Source organism: Cricetulus griseus, chromosome 6 (genome assembly GCF_003668045.3).
Source record: "Cricetulus griseus strain 17A/GY chromosome 6, alternate assembly CriGri-PICRH-1.0, whole genome shotgun sequence".
In the NCBI taxonomy this organism is placed as follows: Eukaryota; Metazoa; Chordata; class Mammalia; order Rodentia; family Cricetidae; genus Cricetulus; species Cricetulus griseus.
Window position 1 is genome coordinate 5,411,157 of NC_048599.1, and position 20,946 is coordinate 5,432,102.

At 46.6% G+C, this 20,946-nt stretch overlaps 1 protein-coding gene across 6 annotated transcripts in view; it reads left to right on the forward strand.

The window, feature by feature from the left end:
• Positions 1–20,946, forward strand: part of LOC100773668 (serine/threonine-protein phosphatase 4 regulatory subunit 1) — an 85,154-nt gene that overhangs the window by 37,437 nt on the left and 26,771 nt on the right. For 3 of the 6 annotated variants that reach the window (XM_027419829.2, XM_027419826.2, XM_027419827.2), the window contains 3 exons: positions 10,030–10,136; positions 11,410–11,552; positions 20,535–20,681. In XM_027419829.2, coding sequence (XP_027275630.1) covers positions 10,103–10,136; positions 11,410–11,552; positions 20,535–20,681 — 324 coding nt within the window. In that variant the 5' untranslated portion in view covers positions 10,030–10,102. The remainder of the gene's footprint in view (positions 1–10,029; positions 10,137–11,409; positions 11,553–20,534; positions 20,682–20,946) is intronic. The other 3 variants (XM_027419830.2, XM_027419831.2, XM_027419828.2) reach the window with 2 other exon arrangements.

The window sequence follows — 20,946 nt, forward strand, 5'->3', positions numbered from 1 at the left end:
CTCTTGGTTCCCAGACTGATAGCTGAGAAACCAGCATGGAACTGATCCAGACCCCCTGAATGTGGGTGTCAGTGAGGAAACCTCAGAAATCTATGAATCCCCCTGTGATGGATCAGTACTTATCCCTAGCACAGGAATGGACTTCGGGAGCCCATTTCACATGGAATGATACTCCCAGAGCCTAAACAAAGGTGGTGGGCCTAGACCCTATCCCAAAGGATACGACAGACTCTGAAGACCCTCTATGGAAGGCCTCACCCTCCCTGGGGAGCAGAAAGGGTATGGGATAAGTAGGGTGTTAGTTGAGGGGGCAGGGGAGGAGGAGAGGAGGGGAGGGAGAGGGACCTGGGATTGGCATGTAAAATAATCTTCTTTCTAATTAAAATAAAAAAATTTAAAAAATTTGTTTTATAAAATGATCTTGATTGACTGTCTGATCATAGTGCGGTCTGAATTCTATAGTGTGCTGCTTTGATTTTTCTTCCCTGAGATTTCCAGTGGGTTTTTGTTTATTTGTTTTGTTTTTGTTTTTGTTTTCCTACTAAAAAAATCTCTTTTAAAACCATCTTTATCGTGTGACTCCACATACGGTTCAGCAGCTAAGGAGCACTTTGTGCTCTAGGCATCTGATTCCTCTCTGACCTCCGCAGGCGCCAGGCACACACCTGGTGCACATGTATTCATGCAGGCACAACATGTATACACATAGAATAAGAAGGAATCTTTAAAACTGTCCTGCTTTGTGAAGTACAATCCACAGAAAGTGGGACAGCACATACATACAGATTCTAAAGCATTTCTGTGAGGGCAGTACCTGTGCAGTCATGGCTTCAGGTCAGGCAGTTACCTGTGCCTAGCATCCCAGAGCCCCTCCTATCCCTCAGTTGCTTCCACCTCACCAAGCACTTACCACTAATCTTGATTTTCATGTGAAACATGGTCTTAATTTTCTTCCAAGTTTTAGCCCCAGGTGTCTACCTTAAAATTTTAAATTTTTTCTAAATTTAATTACGTGAAGTCCCATAGGAGATAGTGGCTTTGGGGCTTGTTGTTCAGCATGGGCATTGCCCCTTCTCGAAGCTCTCCTTGAGGTACACTGGCCTTTGCCTGTTGACAAGTTAGGGAAGTTTCGAGTGTTGGGCTCCTGGGCAATGGTTTTCCCATGGCTGCTGTGTGTGGAGGGGCTAAGGAGAGGTGTGTACCCTCTCTCCCCCTTGAGTGGCCATTGCTGTCTCTGCAGACTGCTTACCTGGCCTCATAGACTGCTTGTGCCTCACACTTCACCTGCAGTTGGTGGTGTCAGTTTTCCGCTGGAGGCAGCCTGCTGGTGTGTCCGTGTGACACAAACCCCATTCCTTAAAACACACAGCTCTTCACCTGACCTTCTCTCCTATCATTGACCATTTCTGGCCTGTAGACTCGTTTATGGATTTGAAATCCAGTACATAGGTTCCTAACAAAATAAAGCCAAACATAGCACCAGTTGGTCAATTTGGAGGGCCTTGCCCTCTCTGTAATATTGAGAATCCAATCTATAAACGTGGCCTGCCTTTCTATTTATGTAGGTTTTCTTTTATGTCCCAATAAAAACCTATTTGAGAAAGAAAATCTATACTGGGCTTTTTTTTTCTTCCTTTGATAAAGTCTGCATTTTTATATTGTACAGTTTGTTTTTTAGTCAGTCAGCTTTTTTCATTGTGACAGAATTCTTGAGAAGAATCAATGCAAAGAAGATGCATTTGTGGCTTTAGTTGGCTCCACTGCTTTTGGGTCTGATGTAAGACAGAAAATGATGGAGCACACGTTGGGATGAGGCTGCCTATGTCATGGGAATGGGGCTGGAAAGGAAGGAAACTGGCATCCCATGGTCCTGTTCCAGGCTGTGTCCCCAAAGACTTAACTTCCTGCTACTAGGCCTTGCCTTCTAAGGGTTCCATTCCTAAGAGCGCCCCAGGCTGATGGTCACATACCAGTCACTCGGACTCTTGGCCATAGTTGACACACAAACCTTAACCCTCCTAACTAGTGTGTAGGTACCTCTTTAAGTTGTGTTTGTTTGATTGTTTTAATAGAGCCTTTGTGTGGTTTACTCACAAGTGAACATAAGGCATATTTGTACTCTCTTTTTTTATTTCATTTTTATTTTGAGATGTGGAGTCATGCGTCCCAGGCCAGCCTTGAATTCACCGTGCAGTTTGCTGAGTGAAACTGCTGGCTTAGCTGTACCTGACCCATTCTCACCAGGTTTTCCTAATACCCCTGATGAGTTTTCTGTTGAGCAGTGAGTTACTCAGGAACACACTCTGCCATTTTCAGATGCTTAAAACAATTTCCAAATAAATATCTTTCTGTTATCCCTGCTTTCATTTATTTTGTGGTCAGAGAATATCTTTTTTTAAAGGTTTTCTGGCTTATTTATGTTTCAAATTGTGTTTTGTCTTGAAAGAATGTTGTATGCCAGCATTTTGAGGGAGACTATATTAAACATTTATATCAATTGGGTTAAGTTGGTTGGAGGCATTTTCCAGGTTTCTGTGTTATTTATTTACTTCCTGCAATAAATTGATTTGTTGGTATGTGTACGTGCGTGGGTGCTTGAATGCCACAGTGCCCTTATTGAGATCAGAGGACAGCTTGTGGGAGTGGGCTCTCTCTTTCTAGTAGGACTCCAGTGACAAGGCTTGGTGACAAGTACCTTTACCCCTGAGCTGTCCACTACCCTAACCTTCATCTCTGAGTCATTGCTGCCCTTACACCTTTGAGCCATCCGCAGCCCTCTCCGCCTCTGAGCCATCTGATGCCCTCTTCACCTCAGAGCTGTTCACAGCCTTTACCTTCACCTCTGAGCTGTCTGCTGCCCTTGCTTTCTATGTGCCTGTGTGGGTAGTTCCTGAGAGAACAGTGTTCACATTGTCAGCTATGGTTGTTACCCATTTTCCCATCCTTTTGGAAGTCTTGATGCTGGGAGTGTACCCTGCTAGCATTCTTCTCTCTTCCTCTTCCTCTTCCCCTCCTCCTCCTCCTTCCTCCTCTTCTTTTCCTGTTAAGTTGGCTGTTTTATTTGTTGCATAGTGTCTTCACCCCTTTTTCTGAAGCTCACATTGTCTGATAGGAATGCATGCAGTCCAGCTTTCTTTTGATTTTGTGCAGTATTTATTTGTATATACTTGAACCTATAACTTTCAAAATTCCAACTGTATTTACTGTGAAAGATGTATGAACATATCTTGCTTTTGGTACAGTCCACCCATCTCTGCTTCATGACTTGTTCATACGAATCCACCCAGTGGTCTTCTGGCCCCGTGTCCTTTGAATGCAGCCTGCCATGTTCATAGACAGCACCCTCTCCCAGCATCCAAAGGCCGGCCCCTCATCAGATCACTGACATTGATTCTGCTGTCCGTGTGGCTGGTTAAATCGACTCATATTGCTGTTTGCTTTCTGCTTATCCTAACCGTTCCTATTCCTCTTGGGTGCTTAGCACCTGCTGCTCCATCTCACTGAGTTCTTGGCTTGGTGGGCTGGCAGGTCCAGTCTTTGCAGAGGCCATGTCCTTCCCCATCTTGTTAGCCTTGCTAACTGAGAAGGTCCTGAGGCCTGTGCTCTGGCTCGGTGAATCCCATGTTCTCCCAGGGCATACTCATGGAAAGCAGCAGGTTTTCCAAAGCTCTAACACAGGCGGCTATCTATCTGCCTGTGGCCCTTTCCATCTGTATTCACACCAGTAGGCTGTCCTTCTCTGGGGTCTCACTAATCCCTTTCTTCTCTGTCCTTGGGAGGGGTGGTCCCTTGTGCCCAATTGAGGCTGGATGCAGATTTGTCTATCCATTCTGTGGCCAGAGCAGCAGATTGGGGATCTAAGTTCTTTAATTTCCCTGGGGAGGCTGGTGTGAATGAGGTAATAAGTTTCTTTCTCCATAGTGTCTGTTTCGACTTCCCCAAGCTTCCTGGCTGCCAAATCTCAACCTTTTATCCCAAGGGTATTATCTGTCTCTGTGGACAGGCTTGTGTTGACATATTCTGTGTTGTGCTGGGCCAGAGGACTTCACTTTGCATCCTCAATTTGTAGTCTTCTTTTTATGAAAATCAGAGTAGGTGAGTCCACTTTGGCTCTCCTGTGCACAGTGAGGCCTTTGGCATAGGGCATCTGTTGGTTCTGACATTGATGTCTGGTTGCCTTTGTCTACAACAGCTCCCTATGTCCATTTGTGCACACCATGCTCACCTAGAGCATTCAGGGTGTCCTGTTATGCAACCATCACCACAGGAGCTTGAATGTCTGTCACCCAACAAGTTCCTGTGTGTGCCCCTCATGGTCAGACCTTCCCTCCCCTGATCCCTGGGTCCCTACAGCCACTGGCCTGGTTCCCAGTGTTTTCTCATTTTATTTCACTACAACTAAGAGAACCAAGTAGGAATCACTTTGTTTTTGTCAGTACTTTGACACCTTCTCTGGACATTCTATGTTTTGCACATGTGTTCACAGCAAATGGACCAGATATTTTTTCCAGGAGTGATGCTTGCATACATGTTTTGCAGCCTCTGTGTGTAGCTGTGTCTTCATTTCATTTGGCTAGACCCCTAGAAGACAAGTTGAATGTTGAGTGTTCATTTGGCTTTTAGAGACACCAACAGTGTCTGTGGCTCCTCATGCTTGAACCCTCATTGGTACTTGGATTGTCGTCATAGTTTAAGTGCTAGCTGTCGTAGTGTTACCTTACTAGATAGCTCTTTTGTCTTTGTGTGTGTGTTACTGTGTTTTGTCTTTTAGCTTTTGATTTTGAGATAAGTAGGTTTGTAGAAGAGTTGCAGGTGTATTATAGCATAAGGGCTAATTTTGATGGTCACCTTGGCGATGCTGGAGTCATCTAGGAGATAAATGTCTGGGCACATCTGTGAAGGACTTCATAGACTGAGTTGGTTAGCTGAGGTGGGAAGACCCATCCTAAATATATGCACCACCTGTCCGTGGGCCGAGGTCCCCGACTGCATAAAAAGGAGATGGTGAGCTGAGCACCAGTGCTCATCTCTCTGTGCTTCCTGACTGTGGATGTCATGTGACCAGCTGCTTCCTGACTGTGGATGTCATGTGACCAGCTGCTTCCTGACTGTGGATGTCATGTGACCAGCTGCTTCACACTCCTGCCGCCAAGACTTTCTGGCCTCTTTCTTCAAACTGTGGGCCAAAATAAACTTTGCCTTCTTCAGTTGCTTCTGTCATATGTTTGATGACAGCAATGGGAAAAGTAACTAATGTACATAAAGAGTTTCGACTTCTGTCCAGCTCCTTCAAACAGAGGGCATCTGCCCCCAGGGGGACCTTCAGAGATATCTCAGAGACATTTCTGGGGTGTCCCATCTTGGGGGTCAGGGAATACTAGTGACACCTAATGGATAAAATCCAGGCTGCTGCTGACTCCCCTGTAATGCATAGGACAGTCCCGCAGCGAAGAACTGTCAGCTCCCAAATACAGTTGTGCTGAAGGCAAGAAGCCCTGCTCTGATGTTCATGTCAGACATGGACCTGTGTGCTTGTGTGGAGCAAAGAAAGAAAGCCTAGTCACTAACTGCAGCAGTGGTCTAGGGTGACTTATTGACCACAGATACCATGGCTTTCCATGGTAATCTCTTTCCTGTGTCAGACTTCTATCCACACCATGTAGTTAGTTGTTGTATCTCTTTAGTCTCTTCAAATATTTGACCTTGATGATTTTTGAAGAATAGTGATGAGGTATTCATAGAATATCTCCCCAAGTGGGTTTGTCTGATACTTTCTCATCATTAGTTGGGGTCTTGAAATTTGGGGGAGTATGATCCCTTCATTGTACTGTAGGGAGACTTCCTGATGTTAGTACACATCCTTGCCATGCTGCTGAGGTGGAATCTGTACCTTCACAGTCTATGTTCCTGGAGACCAATAAAAGTCTAAATCTTACTCAGATATACTTCACATATCTGTGTGGCCAGGAGAATGATGTGCAGTAGCTGATTTCTGTTTCCGTGGGTGAGTTTATTAAGTCTGTGGCAGACAGAAGCACAAGAACAGCTAGCAAGAGACAGACAGACAGACAGAGAGAGAGAGAGAGAGAGAGAGAGAGAGAGAGAGAGAGAGAGAAACACTGTCGAGTCAGGAGTTACAGCATCCACGTCGACAACTGGAGTAGCCTGATTGAGAGAGCAAACAAAAGGTCCCATCATCCACTGGAGCTCCAGCATTGGGCAGAAAGCAGCGGGGGAAGCTGAGGCTGACAGCTAGATTTACCAACTGAGAGGACTTGAAGGAGGGTTTTCTTCTCTCACTCCGGGCGCGGCTCAACTTGCAGCCTCTCTTTACCTTTCCAGTCCCTTTCACATCGTGAGATGACCACTCGTAGCCTCAACTGGCAGTCCTTGGGGTGCTGCGCTTTACTCTTGGGCTGTTCCGGTGTTCTGTCCTCTCTGTCACCCCATTCCTGGACATGAGGTGTGGGAGGACACATTCAAACAAACAAGATTGGTCTGCAGCAATCCTCCTTCCAGAGATAGCTTTCCAGTGAGCTCAGATAGCATGACAATTTCCCAGTGTGTGTCCATTACATATCTGTAGTGCTTTCAGTGAGGAAGGCCCTCATGGGCTCAGATACTTGATGCTTGGTCACCAGGGAGTGTGACTGTTTGAAAAGATAAGGAGGATCAAGAGGTGTGGCCTTGCTGGAGTAGGTGTGTCCCCGGGGGTGGGCTTTGAGGGATCAAAGGCCGGGGCAGGCCCAGTCTCTCTTTTGACCTGTGGACCAAGTTGTGCCTCTCAGCTCCCACTCTAGTGCCCTGCCTGCTGCCACGCTTCCCACCATGAGGGTAAGATGATACGGGACTAAACCTCTGAAACTGTAACCAAGTCCCCAGTTAAGTGCCTTCTTTTATAAGAGTTGTCCTGGTCGTGGTGTCTCTCCACGGCAATAGAATGCTGGCTACGACAGCGTCCCGCACAGTTTAGTGTAACATCCACCTCACATAGCACACGGTTCATGAGTGTATTATCGTAGCCCATGCAGTAGAGTCTACCAGTCCAAAGTCATTAGACTTAAAGTACAGTTTACAACCTTCCAATTTCACACTCATAGATTTTAATGTATTTACAGAGTTGTGTAACATCCTGCAAAGAATTTTGAAATTTTCTTACCACCTTCAAGAGAAACTCTGTTGCCATGAACAGTTTCTGCTCAAGTGACCTTAGTGGGCTTCCCTACACAGCCATTACTCTATTTTCTCTCTCCACATAGCTGTGTGGCAGCTATGATCATATGGTTTTTCATCCATGTTTTTTATCCAAAGAGCTCACATCAGCTCTTTGTTCTATTGGCCTGCTTGGCAACTGATCATTATTTGGGATGCTTTCAGCCTTTTTTTTTTTTTTTTTTTTCCTGTTTGAATAACACTGCTGTACTTGTTTGTGAACACAGTTTCAAAGCAAGGTCTGCATGTCTCTTTTGTCAGGTATTTTCCTCAGTCTGTGGTTTGGTTCTCCCACCCTCCTTACTAGTGTGATTTTGGGAAAGAGTTTTTCATTTCAATGACATTTTAAAATTATTTGTTTTCTTTTATGGTTTGTACATTTTGAGGCTTCAGAAATATTTCCAACCAAAGCTCACATAGGCTTTTTTCCTAGATTCATTTTCTTTTTAGGACTTTTTTTTTTATGATAGAGAGTTCAACATTAGCCTTCTCATGCATTTTGTATATTTTGTATTAATCTCTGTGCATGGTATGAGGTAGGTGAGAGGTAGGTTTATTTGTCTCCCAGTGTCTGTTCATTCCAGCATCACTTTTTGAAAAGACTGTTTTTCCCACGTTGACCTTTGTAAAAATTCATTGGTGATATATGTGTGGTCCTGTTTCTAGACTCCTGCTGTGACTTTTATCTGTTACTCTGTAGCCTGAAGCTGTGTTATTTAGTACACAGACATTTAGGATTATTATATCTTCTTTGTAAGTTCACTCCTTTATCACTGTGAAGTGACTTTATCCCTGGTGTTGTTCTCTGTCTAAAATATATTTTGTCTGATATTGAGGTGGCTACCCTAGCCCTCTTCAACTATTGTTAGTTTTTCACTTTGAATGTATTTACATATGTATATTAGAGTGTGTTTCTTGTTAGCAGTATATAGTTGGATCCTTGTTTACTATAGAAGTCTTGGTGCTTTAGCTGTAATGTTTGGAGCATTTATGTTATTTGTACTCACTGGTACTAAAGCTGACACCTTCCTGCTAGAGTTCATTTGTTATCACTCTTTTCTCCTTTGGGTCTTTGTCTGCCTTTTCTTGGTTTAGTGGAATTTTTTATGAATTTAGTTTGTCTTAATAGTTTATTAGTTATAATTTGTTATTTTAGTGGCTATCTCAGGTTTTAACTTATTAGTGATATTTTCTACTTCACAGTGTAATAAAATTACATTAGTATGCTCTCATTTTTTGTTTCTTTGTGCTATTTTGCATTCCATTTTACATACATGCATATATACACATACATAAATGTGCTATAAATCCATGATCAGATATAAATTCATTATCAGTTTTTCTTAACAATTTTTTATTTATTTATTTATTTTTGGTTTTTCGAAACAAGGTTTCTCTGTGTAGCTTTGGAGGCTGTCCTGGAACTTGCTCTGGAGACCAGGCTGGCCTCGAACTCACAGAGATTCGCCTGCCTGTGCCTACAGAGTGCTGGGTTAAAAGCATGAACCACCACTGCCCTGCTAACAATTATTTCTTTAAAAAAAATACTTTATTTAACTTTTTTATTTTATGTGCGTTGATGTAAGGATACTAGATCCCCTGGAACTGGAATTACAGATAGGTGTGAGCTGCCATGTGGGTGCTGGGAATAGAACACTGATTCTCTGGAAGAGCAGCCACTGCTCTTAACCACTGTGCCATCTCTCCAGCCCTAACAATTGTTTCTTAAAGAGATTTAAACAATGAGATAAATCTTTATATGTGGTCATCATTTCTGGTGCTTTTTTATTCATTTATATAAATTTGGATTTCTATCTAGTGTCATTTCTTCTTGCCTGGAGGATTTCTTTGATCGGTTCTTATAATTCAAATTTTTTTAATATTTAATAAAGCATTTATTTATGACTCCTTGTCTTGAGTAGTTCACATTGCCTTCCTGCGTTTGTAGGCCTGCTCCTTGGAAAGCCTAGTCCTGCTCTTGGGTTAACTTTACTGGCCATCTTGTTTCTTCCTGGTGACTGAGATGCCTACAGAATGTATCTTTTGGGCTGCAGTAGCCGAATCTCTACAGCCCCCTGGTGAGAAAGAGCTTTTTGTGACTGGCATGTGGCTTAGGGCTGCCTGCTGCTTCCTGTGGAATGCTTGCCTAGTCATTGTGTTGCTGACTCCTTGCTCCTGCTGTCCTAGGGCACAGTGACAAAGGCTTTCCTTTCCTTAGATAGTTGCTCCCACTGGCCCTTCACCTTTTGTTGTCTTGGCCACGCCTACTTAGAGAGTCCGTGCTCCCTCAAAACAGGTGTTATGGGTCCACCCTGCTTAAGAGTAATCACCTGGGAAGACGGGGTGGGGGAGGTGTGGGGGGTTGTCAGGGAGGGTGGGGGGTAGGGGTGTGTGGGGAGATGATAAACTAGCAGATTCTGGAAAGTGCCTGAGTTAGTGAAAACAATTCCTCTAGACTTCTGTCTGTATGTAGTTCCCCATGCTCCAGACTGTGAAGGACCAGCAGGGGTCCTGGGTCTGGGTCTCTTACTTGTGTTTATTGGTGACTTGCTCCCCCTCCCTCCCCTCCCCCCATCCAGGGGTTTTCTTCCAAGTCTGTGTGAGCCTAAAGAACCCGTAAGTGAAGGAGGATAAGGGCTTTGCTGTGTCAAGTTTATTCCGACTGCCAGACTATGAGAGAAAGTCCCAATTCTTGGAGGGCTGTGGTTGGTTGGCATCTCTGATGACCTTCCTTCTCTGAGCTCAGTACCTACAGTGTGGTTACCTTGAGTCAGCACCTGCCAGGTAACAACTGTGAGGATCCTTCTGTCTCTACAGTCAGATTGTTGCCAGAGGATTGCTGGATGTCTTCCGGGACGTCAATGGCAGTGACAAGGACACCCTGGCAGTGATGGAGGTGGCAGTCCGACTGTCAGAAGATGCAGGTTTGTTCAGTTCTGTACCTTTTTTTACTTGTACATTTCTTAAAGATTATATGCTACAAGTACTAGCTACAATTTAAGGCCTTCGTATTAATCAGTGAGCTTTGGGCAGTGTCTGACCATGGATGGATTTTTGTCATGAAGAATAGACGTCTTACTTGAGAATGACTCAAATTGTCCTTATTTTTGGAACATCATAGTGACTAATGTGACGAAGGCCATTTGCCCTGGCAGTTAGGCCTTTTGTATTTCTTGAGTTTTGCCAGAGTGCTGGTTGCTAAGAAATACCCAATCAGAAACACTCCTCTGGATTAGAACAATCCAGTCATTAGTTTTTCTCACCTGTGATCTCTGTGGACTGATGTTGATTTTCCTGTTCTTTTTGCCTCCCTGTGATTGCTATTCTGGAAGAAAGCACTCAGCAGCACAGCAGACGCTCTGGCATTGCCCGTCTCCCCCCACCCCTGCCCTCCACACAGTAAAGATGAGGAAGATGAATGAGTGGTGGGCTTGCCAGTCCTGACAGCTGCCCTGCAGCCCCTGTTCCCTGCACTCATAATGAATGGCAAGATGCTTCAGAAAGTTCCAGAAATCTGAGGCCTTAGAATTTGATCATTTTAGCTGAAAATGGAAAAGAAGCCTTCTACATAGCTCTCACATTAGTTTAAAATATTCACATGGATGTGACACGACGCTTTTTAAAAGGCCCAACTGGGTGTTTTGAGACTTTGAGTGGATTCTCTTCATAAATGAGTCACCATTTACAGTGCAGCGGCAATTATATATTTGTGTTAAATTTAATGTGATGCACTGGAGCTCGGGTGCTCCTTTGTTTAATGCTTTGCCTTAGAAATAATTGGGATGCGTGGATTGTGGGGGAGTGCATTTGTGAGAGAATTATTTATAATGTATACATCCCGGCTGGAATGTAAATAAGTACAACCCATAGGTCTGAGAGCGAAGCCATTAGCTGTAATGGCTTTTGGTCGCTGGCCCAGCATGCAGACTTCTTGGTCCTTTCTCCATTTGTATATGGCTTGTTATAATAGAGTTGTCATCCTCTCTTCCTTTTATGTTTTTATATTGCTGTGTGGCTTACCAGCTTTTTAAGCCTGTCTGTAGCATAAATACTCTAAATGGGAAATGATTTTTAAACTGCATTTGTCTAATTTTCTTGATGAAGTATTTTAGTAAGAAAAGCTGGAAACCATTAGTGTATACCATGTCAGATGCTTGGCTGCTTCTTATATAATAACTCCCTGTCCCATTGCTGCAGAGCCCACGGTGCGGACTGAGCTGATGGAGCAAATCCCTCCCATCGTCACTTTCTTACGGGAAAGCAGGTTGGATTTTCCTGTGGTGGTCTCCCAGCACCTCGTGCCTGTGATAGCACGGTACCTGGCGGACGTGGACAAGCAGGTGTGAGCACGCCCACCTTACGGTCTCATCAGCAGGCTGGCTCTCCATTCATCCACAGCTCTCAGGGGAAGCCTGTGTAGAGTTAACTGCATGGAACAGATCCCTCTCATCTCATGGGAGACACAGGCTGTATTCCTTCTTACTGAAGAGGGTTCTTCTCTCTAACTTTTCATTATGGATTGTTCAAACATACCAGTGGACAGAATGCAAAAGTGGGGTTCATGAGCCTCCACTGCTTCAACCGTCATCAACACTGGACCAGTTGTTTCCCGTTTATCTTACCCAGACAGACTCTGTCACAAAGGAAAGTGGTTCCTGACACCATCCATACTTCAGCATGGCTCTCTAAGAGATAAAGAGCCGAGGGTGTAGCTCTCAGTGGTAGACACTTGCCGCGTGTACACAATGTCCTACATTTAGTTCTTAGCATGGCAAAAATATAGATAGAGAAAGACATACCAGCATTTTAAAACTTATTGTTGCTTATTTGACCCCATCTGCCCTGCCAGTTAGATTATCCCAGTTTCCATCAGGGTGTGTTCTGGTTGGGTCTCTGTTTTTGAGGCAAACTGGACTTCCACTTGCTGTGTAGTTGATACTGACTTTGAGCTCTGTTTGGGTCTTCCTGCCTCAGCATCTTGAATGCTGAATTATGGACCAGCTCCACCATGCCTAGCAAGAGATGTGATTTTTCCAGATGACCCATTTGGGTGTGAGCACAAACAAGGCTGCCACATGGACTTGCTTCAGTCTCTGGAGCTTGTGAGAGCTGTGCCTCTCTCCCCTTCTCTCCTCGCTGTGTATTCAGTAAAGGAGCCAGCACATCTGCCTTGTTGACTCCCATCCTGGGTGGACAGTTGCATCTCTAGAATTAAGATTCCCTCCTCTTCTAGAACCTGGGCATTGAGTCTGGAGGTTGGTTTTCTGTTTCCACAAGGGCACTTCTGAGCTGGGAGCTCCCTTCTGTGTCAAGTCAGGGAGGGTAGAAGCTCTGGGTGCATCTCTGTCTGATGCTGAACCTGGCTTCTGGGTGGGTACCATCAGAACTGTATGTGAAGTGCCCATCACTTGGAGCAGCCGTGGGCTGTGTGATTTGACACTTGAATTCTGCTGTCCACTGCTCGAGGGTGTAACGCCTGGAAGTCTCCAGAGAAGAGCTCCCCTACTTAGCTGTTTGAGAATGCCCACTGCATAGGAAGGTGGCATCACTTCTTCATTTTCCTCCCTTATTTACTGGTTTCTGGAAGAGTTAGTTGGCATCCTTTCTCATCTACAGATGGCCATTGAGACCCTTTCATTGGTTGGCTGTCAGAATTACTGAGACCAGCTAGGCTTTAATGTGATGCCCATGTTCCAGTCATCGTGGTAATTGCTTTTTTTTTTTTTTTTTTCGATAATTGAATTGTTTTCTGTTCTGGCTTGTGGGAGCTATTATTCTAGAATCTTCCTGACAGGTCTAGTGGACTTTGACAGTTTAGCTGGAACTGATGGCCTCTTCACGGGGTCCATACTCCTTTACTGGGGAGATGGTGAGCAAGCAGCTCATGGGTGCCAGGTGCTCCTGGCTGTGAGCTCAGTCACTGCTTCTAGTGATAATAGTTTTCAAAAATAAAACCCCTCAGTTCATACCAAGGATGTCAGGGCTTTGGCTTTGGCTCTCTTCTCCTACTTTAGCTTCTTTTCTTGCCTCGTGCAGTGTAAGTCTGTTTGTGTTTACCGAGTCACTGCATGTAGTGTGTGTGTGTGAGTGTGTGTGTGTGTGTGTGTGTGTGTGTGTGGTGCTGGGGTGGGACCCGGGGCTTCCTGCTTGCTTGGTGCGCACTCACCAGTGGGTGAGCTACATCTTCACCCTTGTTTTACTTTGGGTCTAAGTTGCCCACCTAGCCTTGACCATTGGATCTTCTTGCCTCTGCCTCAGGTAGCTGAGACAATAGTCATACCATACTAGCCTGACTGGCTTTTGTCTGGTGTATTGTTTGTTTATTTCTGAAATTGTGTTTTAATGATATCATCTCTCCCTTCCCTTTCTGTCTTTCAAACCTTCCCTTTACTTTCCCCTACTCTGCTTCAAACTCATGACCTCTTTTCCCAGTCGTTACTTATTGCATGTGTACTTTGTAGATACATATATGCATTCCCAGATGCAATCGGTTGAGTCCATATAATTCTGCTTTTTTGAGGCAAGGTCTCACCGTGTTGCTCAGGCTTGAACTCCTGGGCTCCAGAGACCCTTCTGCCTCTGTCTTCTCAGCAGCAGCTCTCCCGTGGCTGAGCACATATTTATCCTCAAGAGTAGCAGAAACTAATACGTTTTGACTGATGCATTGAAAATGTTCACCCAATTCCCAAACTACAATGTCGTGTATTTAGAGAGGTCTGATTTTGCTTGCTTGCTTGCTTGCTTCCTCCCTCCTTCCTTCCTCCCTCCCTCCCTTCTGGCTCCCTATCTCCTGGGGCTGCTTCCTCCAGTGGCAGGCATCCTTCTTACTGCTCTGCAGACAGTGAGTGAGCGCCCTAGCCTTTCTCAGGTGGCTGTGCCTCCTTCTGCTTTTCTCATGTCATATGCCCTGTGCTTGGGGCAGTGACTCAATGAGAGTCTTGCTCCAATTTCCTACAGTGCCAGCCTCTGAGGTTAGGGACAGTACATACACTGCTGGATACTGGGGAGACTTCAGGTCTTTTGAGTCTATGACTTTGTTGAAGGGGTCAAGGAGACTGTTCAGGGCTGTCATGCAGTGTGCTTATCATGCAAACCTGATGACCCAAGCTCAGTCTCTGGAACCCATGTAAAGAGGTTTGGTGCAGTGGAGCACATCTTTAATTCCAGCATGGCGGGAGAGACACAAGAGTTACCCAGAAGCTCAAGGGCTGGCTAGCCTGGGGTGTGCAGCCCAGTGGCAGAAACAGGAGGGGTTGCCTCTAAAACAGGGTTGGAAGAGAGAACCAACTGAAAATGGTCTGTCACACACATGCCATGGAATGCATGCGCCCATGTACACACACACACACACACACACACACACACACACACACACACAGAGAGAGAGAGAGAGAGAGAGAGAGAGAGAGTAAAGGAAGCCTCTGTCCTTTGTATTTGTATCTGTATACATTTCTGTAAAGGGTGAAAGTGTTTTAATTTTTAATGACATACCATGTTTAGATTACTACTATTTTCAAGAAATTCTAAATGTTTAGTTTGTGTTTTTTCTTGATCTGGTGTTCCTAAAAGAGACAGACAGTCATTTTTAACTGTTACACAGTGTGACAGGACGCAATGGAGTCTTCAGATAAGGAAAAAGCCATCCTATTTCCACTTTCCTGCCGTGGGTATTTTGATTATCTTTGCATTTTCTCCCACACGAGTCTGATCATAACGCGGGGCGGCTTCCTCCATTCGTTCATTTGTTCTGACAGTTTCTGAGTGCCCATTATAAGCCGAGCCTGGTGTGTTGTGCCTGGGGATGAAGAGATGAACAGGACAGATTTCTGCCCTCAGCAAGCTCGTCTGAGGGCCACAGACATTCTCCTGTTTCTTGATCATCTCCAGTCGTTTTAATTTTGTCGTGTGTCCCATCTTCAGTTTGGCATGTGTCTGAGTTTACTGTGAGCTGTGCAAGCATCACAGTGTGAGCACCCACAGTGTGAGTATCCACAGTGTGAGCTGTGCAAGCATCCACAGTGTGAGCACCCACAGTGTGAGCACCCACAGTGTGAGCATCCACAGTGTGAGCACCCACAGTGTGAGCATCCACAGTGTGAGCACCCACAGTGTGAACATCCACAGTGTGAGTACCCACAGTGTGAGCTGTGCAAGCATCCACAGTGTGAGCACCCACAGTGTGAGTATCCACAGTGTGAGCTGTGCAAGCATCCACAGTGTGAGCACCCACAGTGTGAACATCCACAGTGTGAGCATCCACAGTGTGAGCATCCACAGTGTGAGCATCCACAGTGTGAGTACCCACAGTGTGAGCTGTGCAAGCATCCACAGTGTGAGCACCCACAGTGTGAGTATCCACAGTGTGAGCTGTGCAAGCATCCACAGTGTGAGCACCCACAGTGTGAGCACCCACAGTGTGAGCACCCACAGTGTGAGCATCCATGGTGTGTGCATCCACGGTGTGAGCATCCACAGTGTGAGCATCCACAGTGTGTGTATCCACGGTGTGAGCATCCACAGTGTGAGCATCCACAGTGTGTGCACCCACAGTGTGAGCATCCACGGTGTGTGCATCCACGGTGTGTGCATCCATGGTGTGAGCAGTGCAAGCATCCACAGTGTGAGCACCCACAGTGTGTGCACCCACAGTGTGAGCACACACAGTGTGAACATGCAGTGTCAGCACCCACAGTGTCAGCACCCACGGTGTGATCATTCCTTTTGTTCTTCTGTTGACTTTTCTTTCTCTTTTGATGAATTCTTGAAAATGAGAGACTGTCCAGGGGTTTGACTTTTTCCTGACTTCTGTCACCTGTCTTTACCTTATATTTTGTTCCAGGCCTTTGGAGCCACAGCCCCATGGTGTCTGACTGCACAGATCTCTGTTCTGAAGCTGTGTTCTCTCACTCCACCCTCTGAGATCCATGTCCATGTTCCTGGCCTTTGGTAGGGCTTCTGCCACCTTGGCTCTGCCTAGCCAGGACCACCCTGGCTTCTTCCACTCTTGCCTGCTATGCTCTGCCTGCGGGAGGGTGTCCTGTCATGCATTGATTGGTGCCATGGGAAATTTATGGGCTCCAATTGCAGCTGGATGTGCAGTACTGCCTGGCAATCCTTTCCCCTGTCTCTCATCAGCTGTTTCTCCCATTATCCTTGGCAGTTCCCTTAGACCTTTGCCACCCTCATCAGGCCCCTCACCTTGCCCTGCCTTTCGCCAAGCAAGTGACCTTGCCTTTTACATCACGGAGAAAATAAAGGCCTTCAATCTTCATCCCCTACTGCAGTGAACAGAACCACCATCTGAGATACTCAGTTCCCCTGAGCCATGGCCTGGGAACTCTGGAAACCCTTCCCCCTCACCTCCACATCCAGTCAGACCCATGCCACGTCTCCATTGTTCCCATCATAAATGCATGACCCCAAAGACACTCCCTTCCTCCTGCCCTTCTGTCTTCTCCCACCCCCTACCCCCATCATTAACCTCATGAGGGCCTGCTCACTGGAGCCAGCCTGCTCCTCCCAATGCCCCTCCCCTCTCCTCCCCTCTCCTCTCCTCTCCTCTCCTCTCTCCTCTCCTCTCCTCTCTCTCCTCTTCTCTCCTCTCCTCTCCTCTCCTCTCCTCTCCTCTCCTCTCTTCTCCTCTCCTCTCTGCATCTACCTCTCAGCATCAGGGGCTGACTCTTTGGAAATGTGCAGTGGTTGCTAGCAGGGCCCAGAGGTCCTAGTATGTCAGGGTCTAGTAGAGGCACAGTGGTTTTACCTCAGCCTGGGATGGGTGCCTTACTCTGCCAGATTGATGAGACTGCTCATTGGCAGGAACTTCTCACCCAGTCAGAGAGGTGAGGAGTGCGGCCTGCAGCCCTGGGGCAATACCTAAATCCTACAGCTGTGCTCACACACCTGCGGCTGCCCTAGACGATAGATATTGTGCGCCAGGTGTGCTATGGGTGTTTCCTGTACTATCCCACTAGCCTGGGGATCATAGCACATGGCATTCATTCCTTCATTCAGATGGGAGGAGGCTGAGGTGTGGGAAATGAGGCTATGGCTTGATATCAAACTTGGTTCCCGAGCCTCACATGTCTGTCTGGGGATTGTCCATGTTCTTCTGTGAGCTTCTTGCCTGTCATCAAATCCGAGTCTTTCACAGTAGGGCCCTCTGTGACATAGCCCAGGGTCTGGCACCTGGTCGAAGTCCTCTGAAGTTCTGTGGAGCTGTCATCGGCAGGCCTCACCTGTGCTTTCTGGCCTAGCTGACCGTCTTTGAAAGTCGTGTTTTTGCTCTGCCTACCCTCAGCTTGTGTTGCTCCTGTGCCTCGGTTTCCCTCCTCTTTGCTTCTTGACTTTTGCCCCGTTTCCTGCAGCTGCTCTCCTTGAAGGAGAATCTGCTGCAACCCCCATCTGCTCCCACTCAGTCTGGGCGACCGCCTGGGCCTCTGCGCCTGGTAGCTGGTAGACATGGAGCTGTTTGGTCTTGAACTCAGCTAATCAGCTCATTTGGAAGATTCAGGGCTCTTGTTTTAAAAACACTTTCCATTTTAAAATTATCTTGACAGATTTAATCACTTGAGAGAAGGACCATAAAATAAACACGCATCTCATCCCGCCTGCTTTGTGTAACAAGTGTTTGTGGTTTAGCTTGGCAGCTCTTTGCTTTTGATTTTGAGGTCATAATAGTGGTTCTAAGTGCTGTGTACCCCTCTCCTGCTGCAGAGTGCCACCATCCTTAGCATGCAGGCTGTCACAATCACCCCACTTGTGAGAGTGGCTTTGAGTGGTATGTTAGCACATCACATAAACAGTGTGGTGCTTTCTGGGACGCGGTCGCTTGTTCCTCCGTGTTGTTGGCCGTTAAACTAGACTGTTTAGTGCTTAGCTGTTCACTGTAAGTGGCTAACCATTGCATTTATACCCCTGACCCTGAGCCAACTCACCTGTTGGCAGCCTCTCTTGGTATACAATTGATCCAGGCTTCATTTGTTACCGTTGCTACTTTGGGTTTTTGAGATTGAAACTGGATGCCTGTCAGTCACTTACTGCTGCTCCACCCAGATGGCTTGAAGGAAAAAGGACCAACAGTATCCCTTGATCTTCTCAGGCCCTAGGTTGGGATTGTGCACACATAGCTTCTGTGCTTGGCCATGGTGACCTTGGGAATAGCCACAGCCAGCATCCACTTGGACACCATGTGTCCTGGCTGCTTTTGTCAGCTCCTTGCATGTTGGGAGGCTCGTGTCAGCTCTCCATGATGGTTTAAAGGTCTGACTCTCTATGTTGGCACCAAAGTGTATGCAGACGACTACTATGGCTTTTACCCTCATTATTGCATTCAGCCAATTACTTGAGTTATGCAGCACTGTACTATTAGATTGGGTTATTGTAGGCAATCTTGTCCAGCTGTTATTAATGTAATCACTCGGCACATTTGACATTGGCCAGGCTGTTAGTAGGTTAAAAGTAGTAAATGCATTGTTGTTTGTTTGCTTAAGTTAAGATAGGGTCTCAGCTGTAGCCCGAGCTGGCCTGGAACTCACAGTAATCCTGTTGCTTCACCATCCAAGGTGCTGGAATAATGGATATGAACTACTTCCTATCTTTTGGTTTGGAGGTTTTGTTTGTTTGTTTTTGATGTGTATATGTATGTGGCTTTTTTGTTTTGTCTTGTTTTGTTTGAGACAGGGTTTCTCTGTGTAACAGCCCTGGCTGTCCTGGAACTTGCTTTGTAGTCCAGAGAGAGAGACTAGACTCCTGTACCTGGTCTTCCTCTCTCTACTCTGCCTGCTCTTCTCCCTCCTCCCTCTTCTCTCTCTCTTGTTTGCTTTGGCTGTCAGTAGCCAGGGTGGTGTCAGCAGGCACCCTTGCTTCTGTGACCTCCCTAGGAAATTGCTTTCCTCAGGCATTGCCCCACCTCCTCTCTCCTGTCTCTCTGTAGGGCTAGGAGCTCCTTCCCCATTCTTGGGTATCCTTTGGACCTGCCCCAGGACACTACTCTGTTACCGTTACTCATACCAAAGCATAATCTTGTCACTTCTATGCTCTTAAGCCCTTGGCGGCACTCAGTGGTAGTTGCATTGGTCCCCCAGAGGTCTTAGCGGCACAGTGACAACCTTTCAGGGGCTAACCTCACCTCACCCTCAGTTCCTGTTCCATGTAGGTTTCCCTTGCTTCTGTCACCTGGAGCTTGTCACACGCCCCCTGATGTCATCTCCCCATTCTTCAGAGCATGGTGCTCTATGATCCTGAAGTCCCTTTCCCCTGGCTGCTCATGTGTTGGTTTCCTGGTGCGACTATACAAAGTGCCAGGAACTTGGCAGCTCAAAGCCCTGGGCCTTTACTCTCATATCGTTAGTTCCTGGCACATGCCTGCTCCTCAGTCAGTTTGGCACCTGAGTCATCATAGCAGGACTCAGTCTTGTCACCATGCCAGGTAATATTGCTAAGGCATCACCTTTCTTGATCCAGCCAGGTAGTGGGTACTCATCCCTCCCCGCTGAGCTCTGCCCGAGATGCCTTGCTGGCCTTCTGTGTGTGCCTTTTATCGCCTGCCTGCAGTTCACTTGGAGCACTGCTGTCAGAGCCGTCATTTTGAAGCACTGTTGTCCTGCACTCGGGTCAGAAGCCCTAGTGTCATGTAGCCTTTGTGGGCCCAGACTTGGGGGCTTGCCCTCTTGTAACCTGCTATGGAGTGGTCGTTGGTGACAAAGTCTGTTCACTTCTGGGACCCATTATGATTTTGTTGCCTTCCTCTCCTGACAATGAACTGCATATTTCATTGATCTCTCTATAAATGGGAATTTCAGGTGCTTTCATTTCCCCAAAATATGCCTCTTTAGCTTCTTTTGGTCCCTTTACACCCTGCTGTTGGCTCACTCCACAGTGACCAAGGGTGAGAGGCATCTTATTTCTGTAGCATTCCCTGCCATGGTGCTCAGGTCTTGTGTGTTTGCATAGGTGCAGGATAGGCCGTGGCTTTCATTCTAACACCACTGGGGCGGCTGCTCATCCATTCAACAAGCCCTAACAGACTGAGATGCTCTGTGCCATCTGCCATTTGTGCTAAGGATGCACTAAGAACAACAGGCAACTCAGACGTGCTACCGCCCTCCAGGTCCATCCTCTGGAAGACACATGACAATTACGAATCATACACGAAAAACGTACATATGGGAAGAATGGTCACAACAGGAGACTGGGACTCCCTTAGGAAGCAGAGCGAAGGGTAGACCCAGAGGAAGATGAAGGGCCACCTGGGAGGGGACTGTCTCCATGCTGGAGATAGCATGTACCTGTCCTCTATTCACCTCCTGCCATTTTCCCTCCAGGTCAGAAAATCCAGCCAGGAAGTGCTGCTGGCTCTTCTGGAGCAAGATCTAATTGCCCAGTGTGACATTGAAGGCAAAGTGTGTCCTGTTCTGCTGGAGCGCTCTGGCCCTGACTGTGATGATGAGTGCAGAGCAGAGGCCATGAGTGTAAGTCTTCCTGGGAGTGGGTGGCTTGCACACCTGGTGGCTAACGTAGGACTTAAGTTCTCATAAGAGTTGGACTTTGGCCAGCACCATCCCCTGGGTAAGGTGGACAGGGGTCATTCAGGAACACTCCATGGGTAGCTTTTAGCCTGTTTTTAGACATGCTCATTCTTGGAGCACCAGGGCCAGAGAAGCCCCAAGCAGATGGACCCACTAACTCAAACCAGTGCTGGGCAGGTTACCACTTCTCACAGTGAGGCTCCTCAGC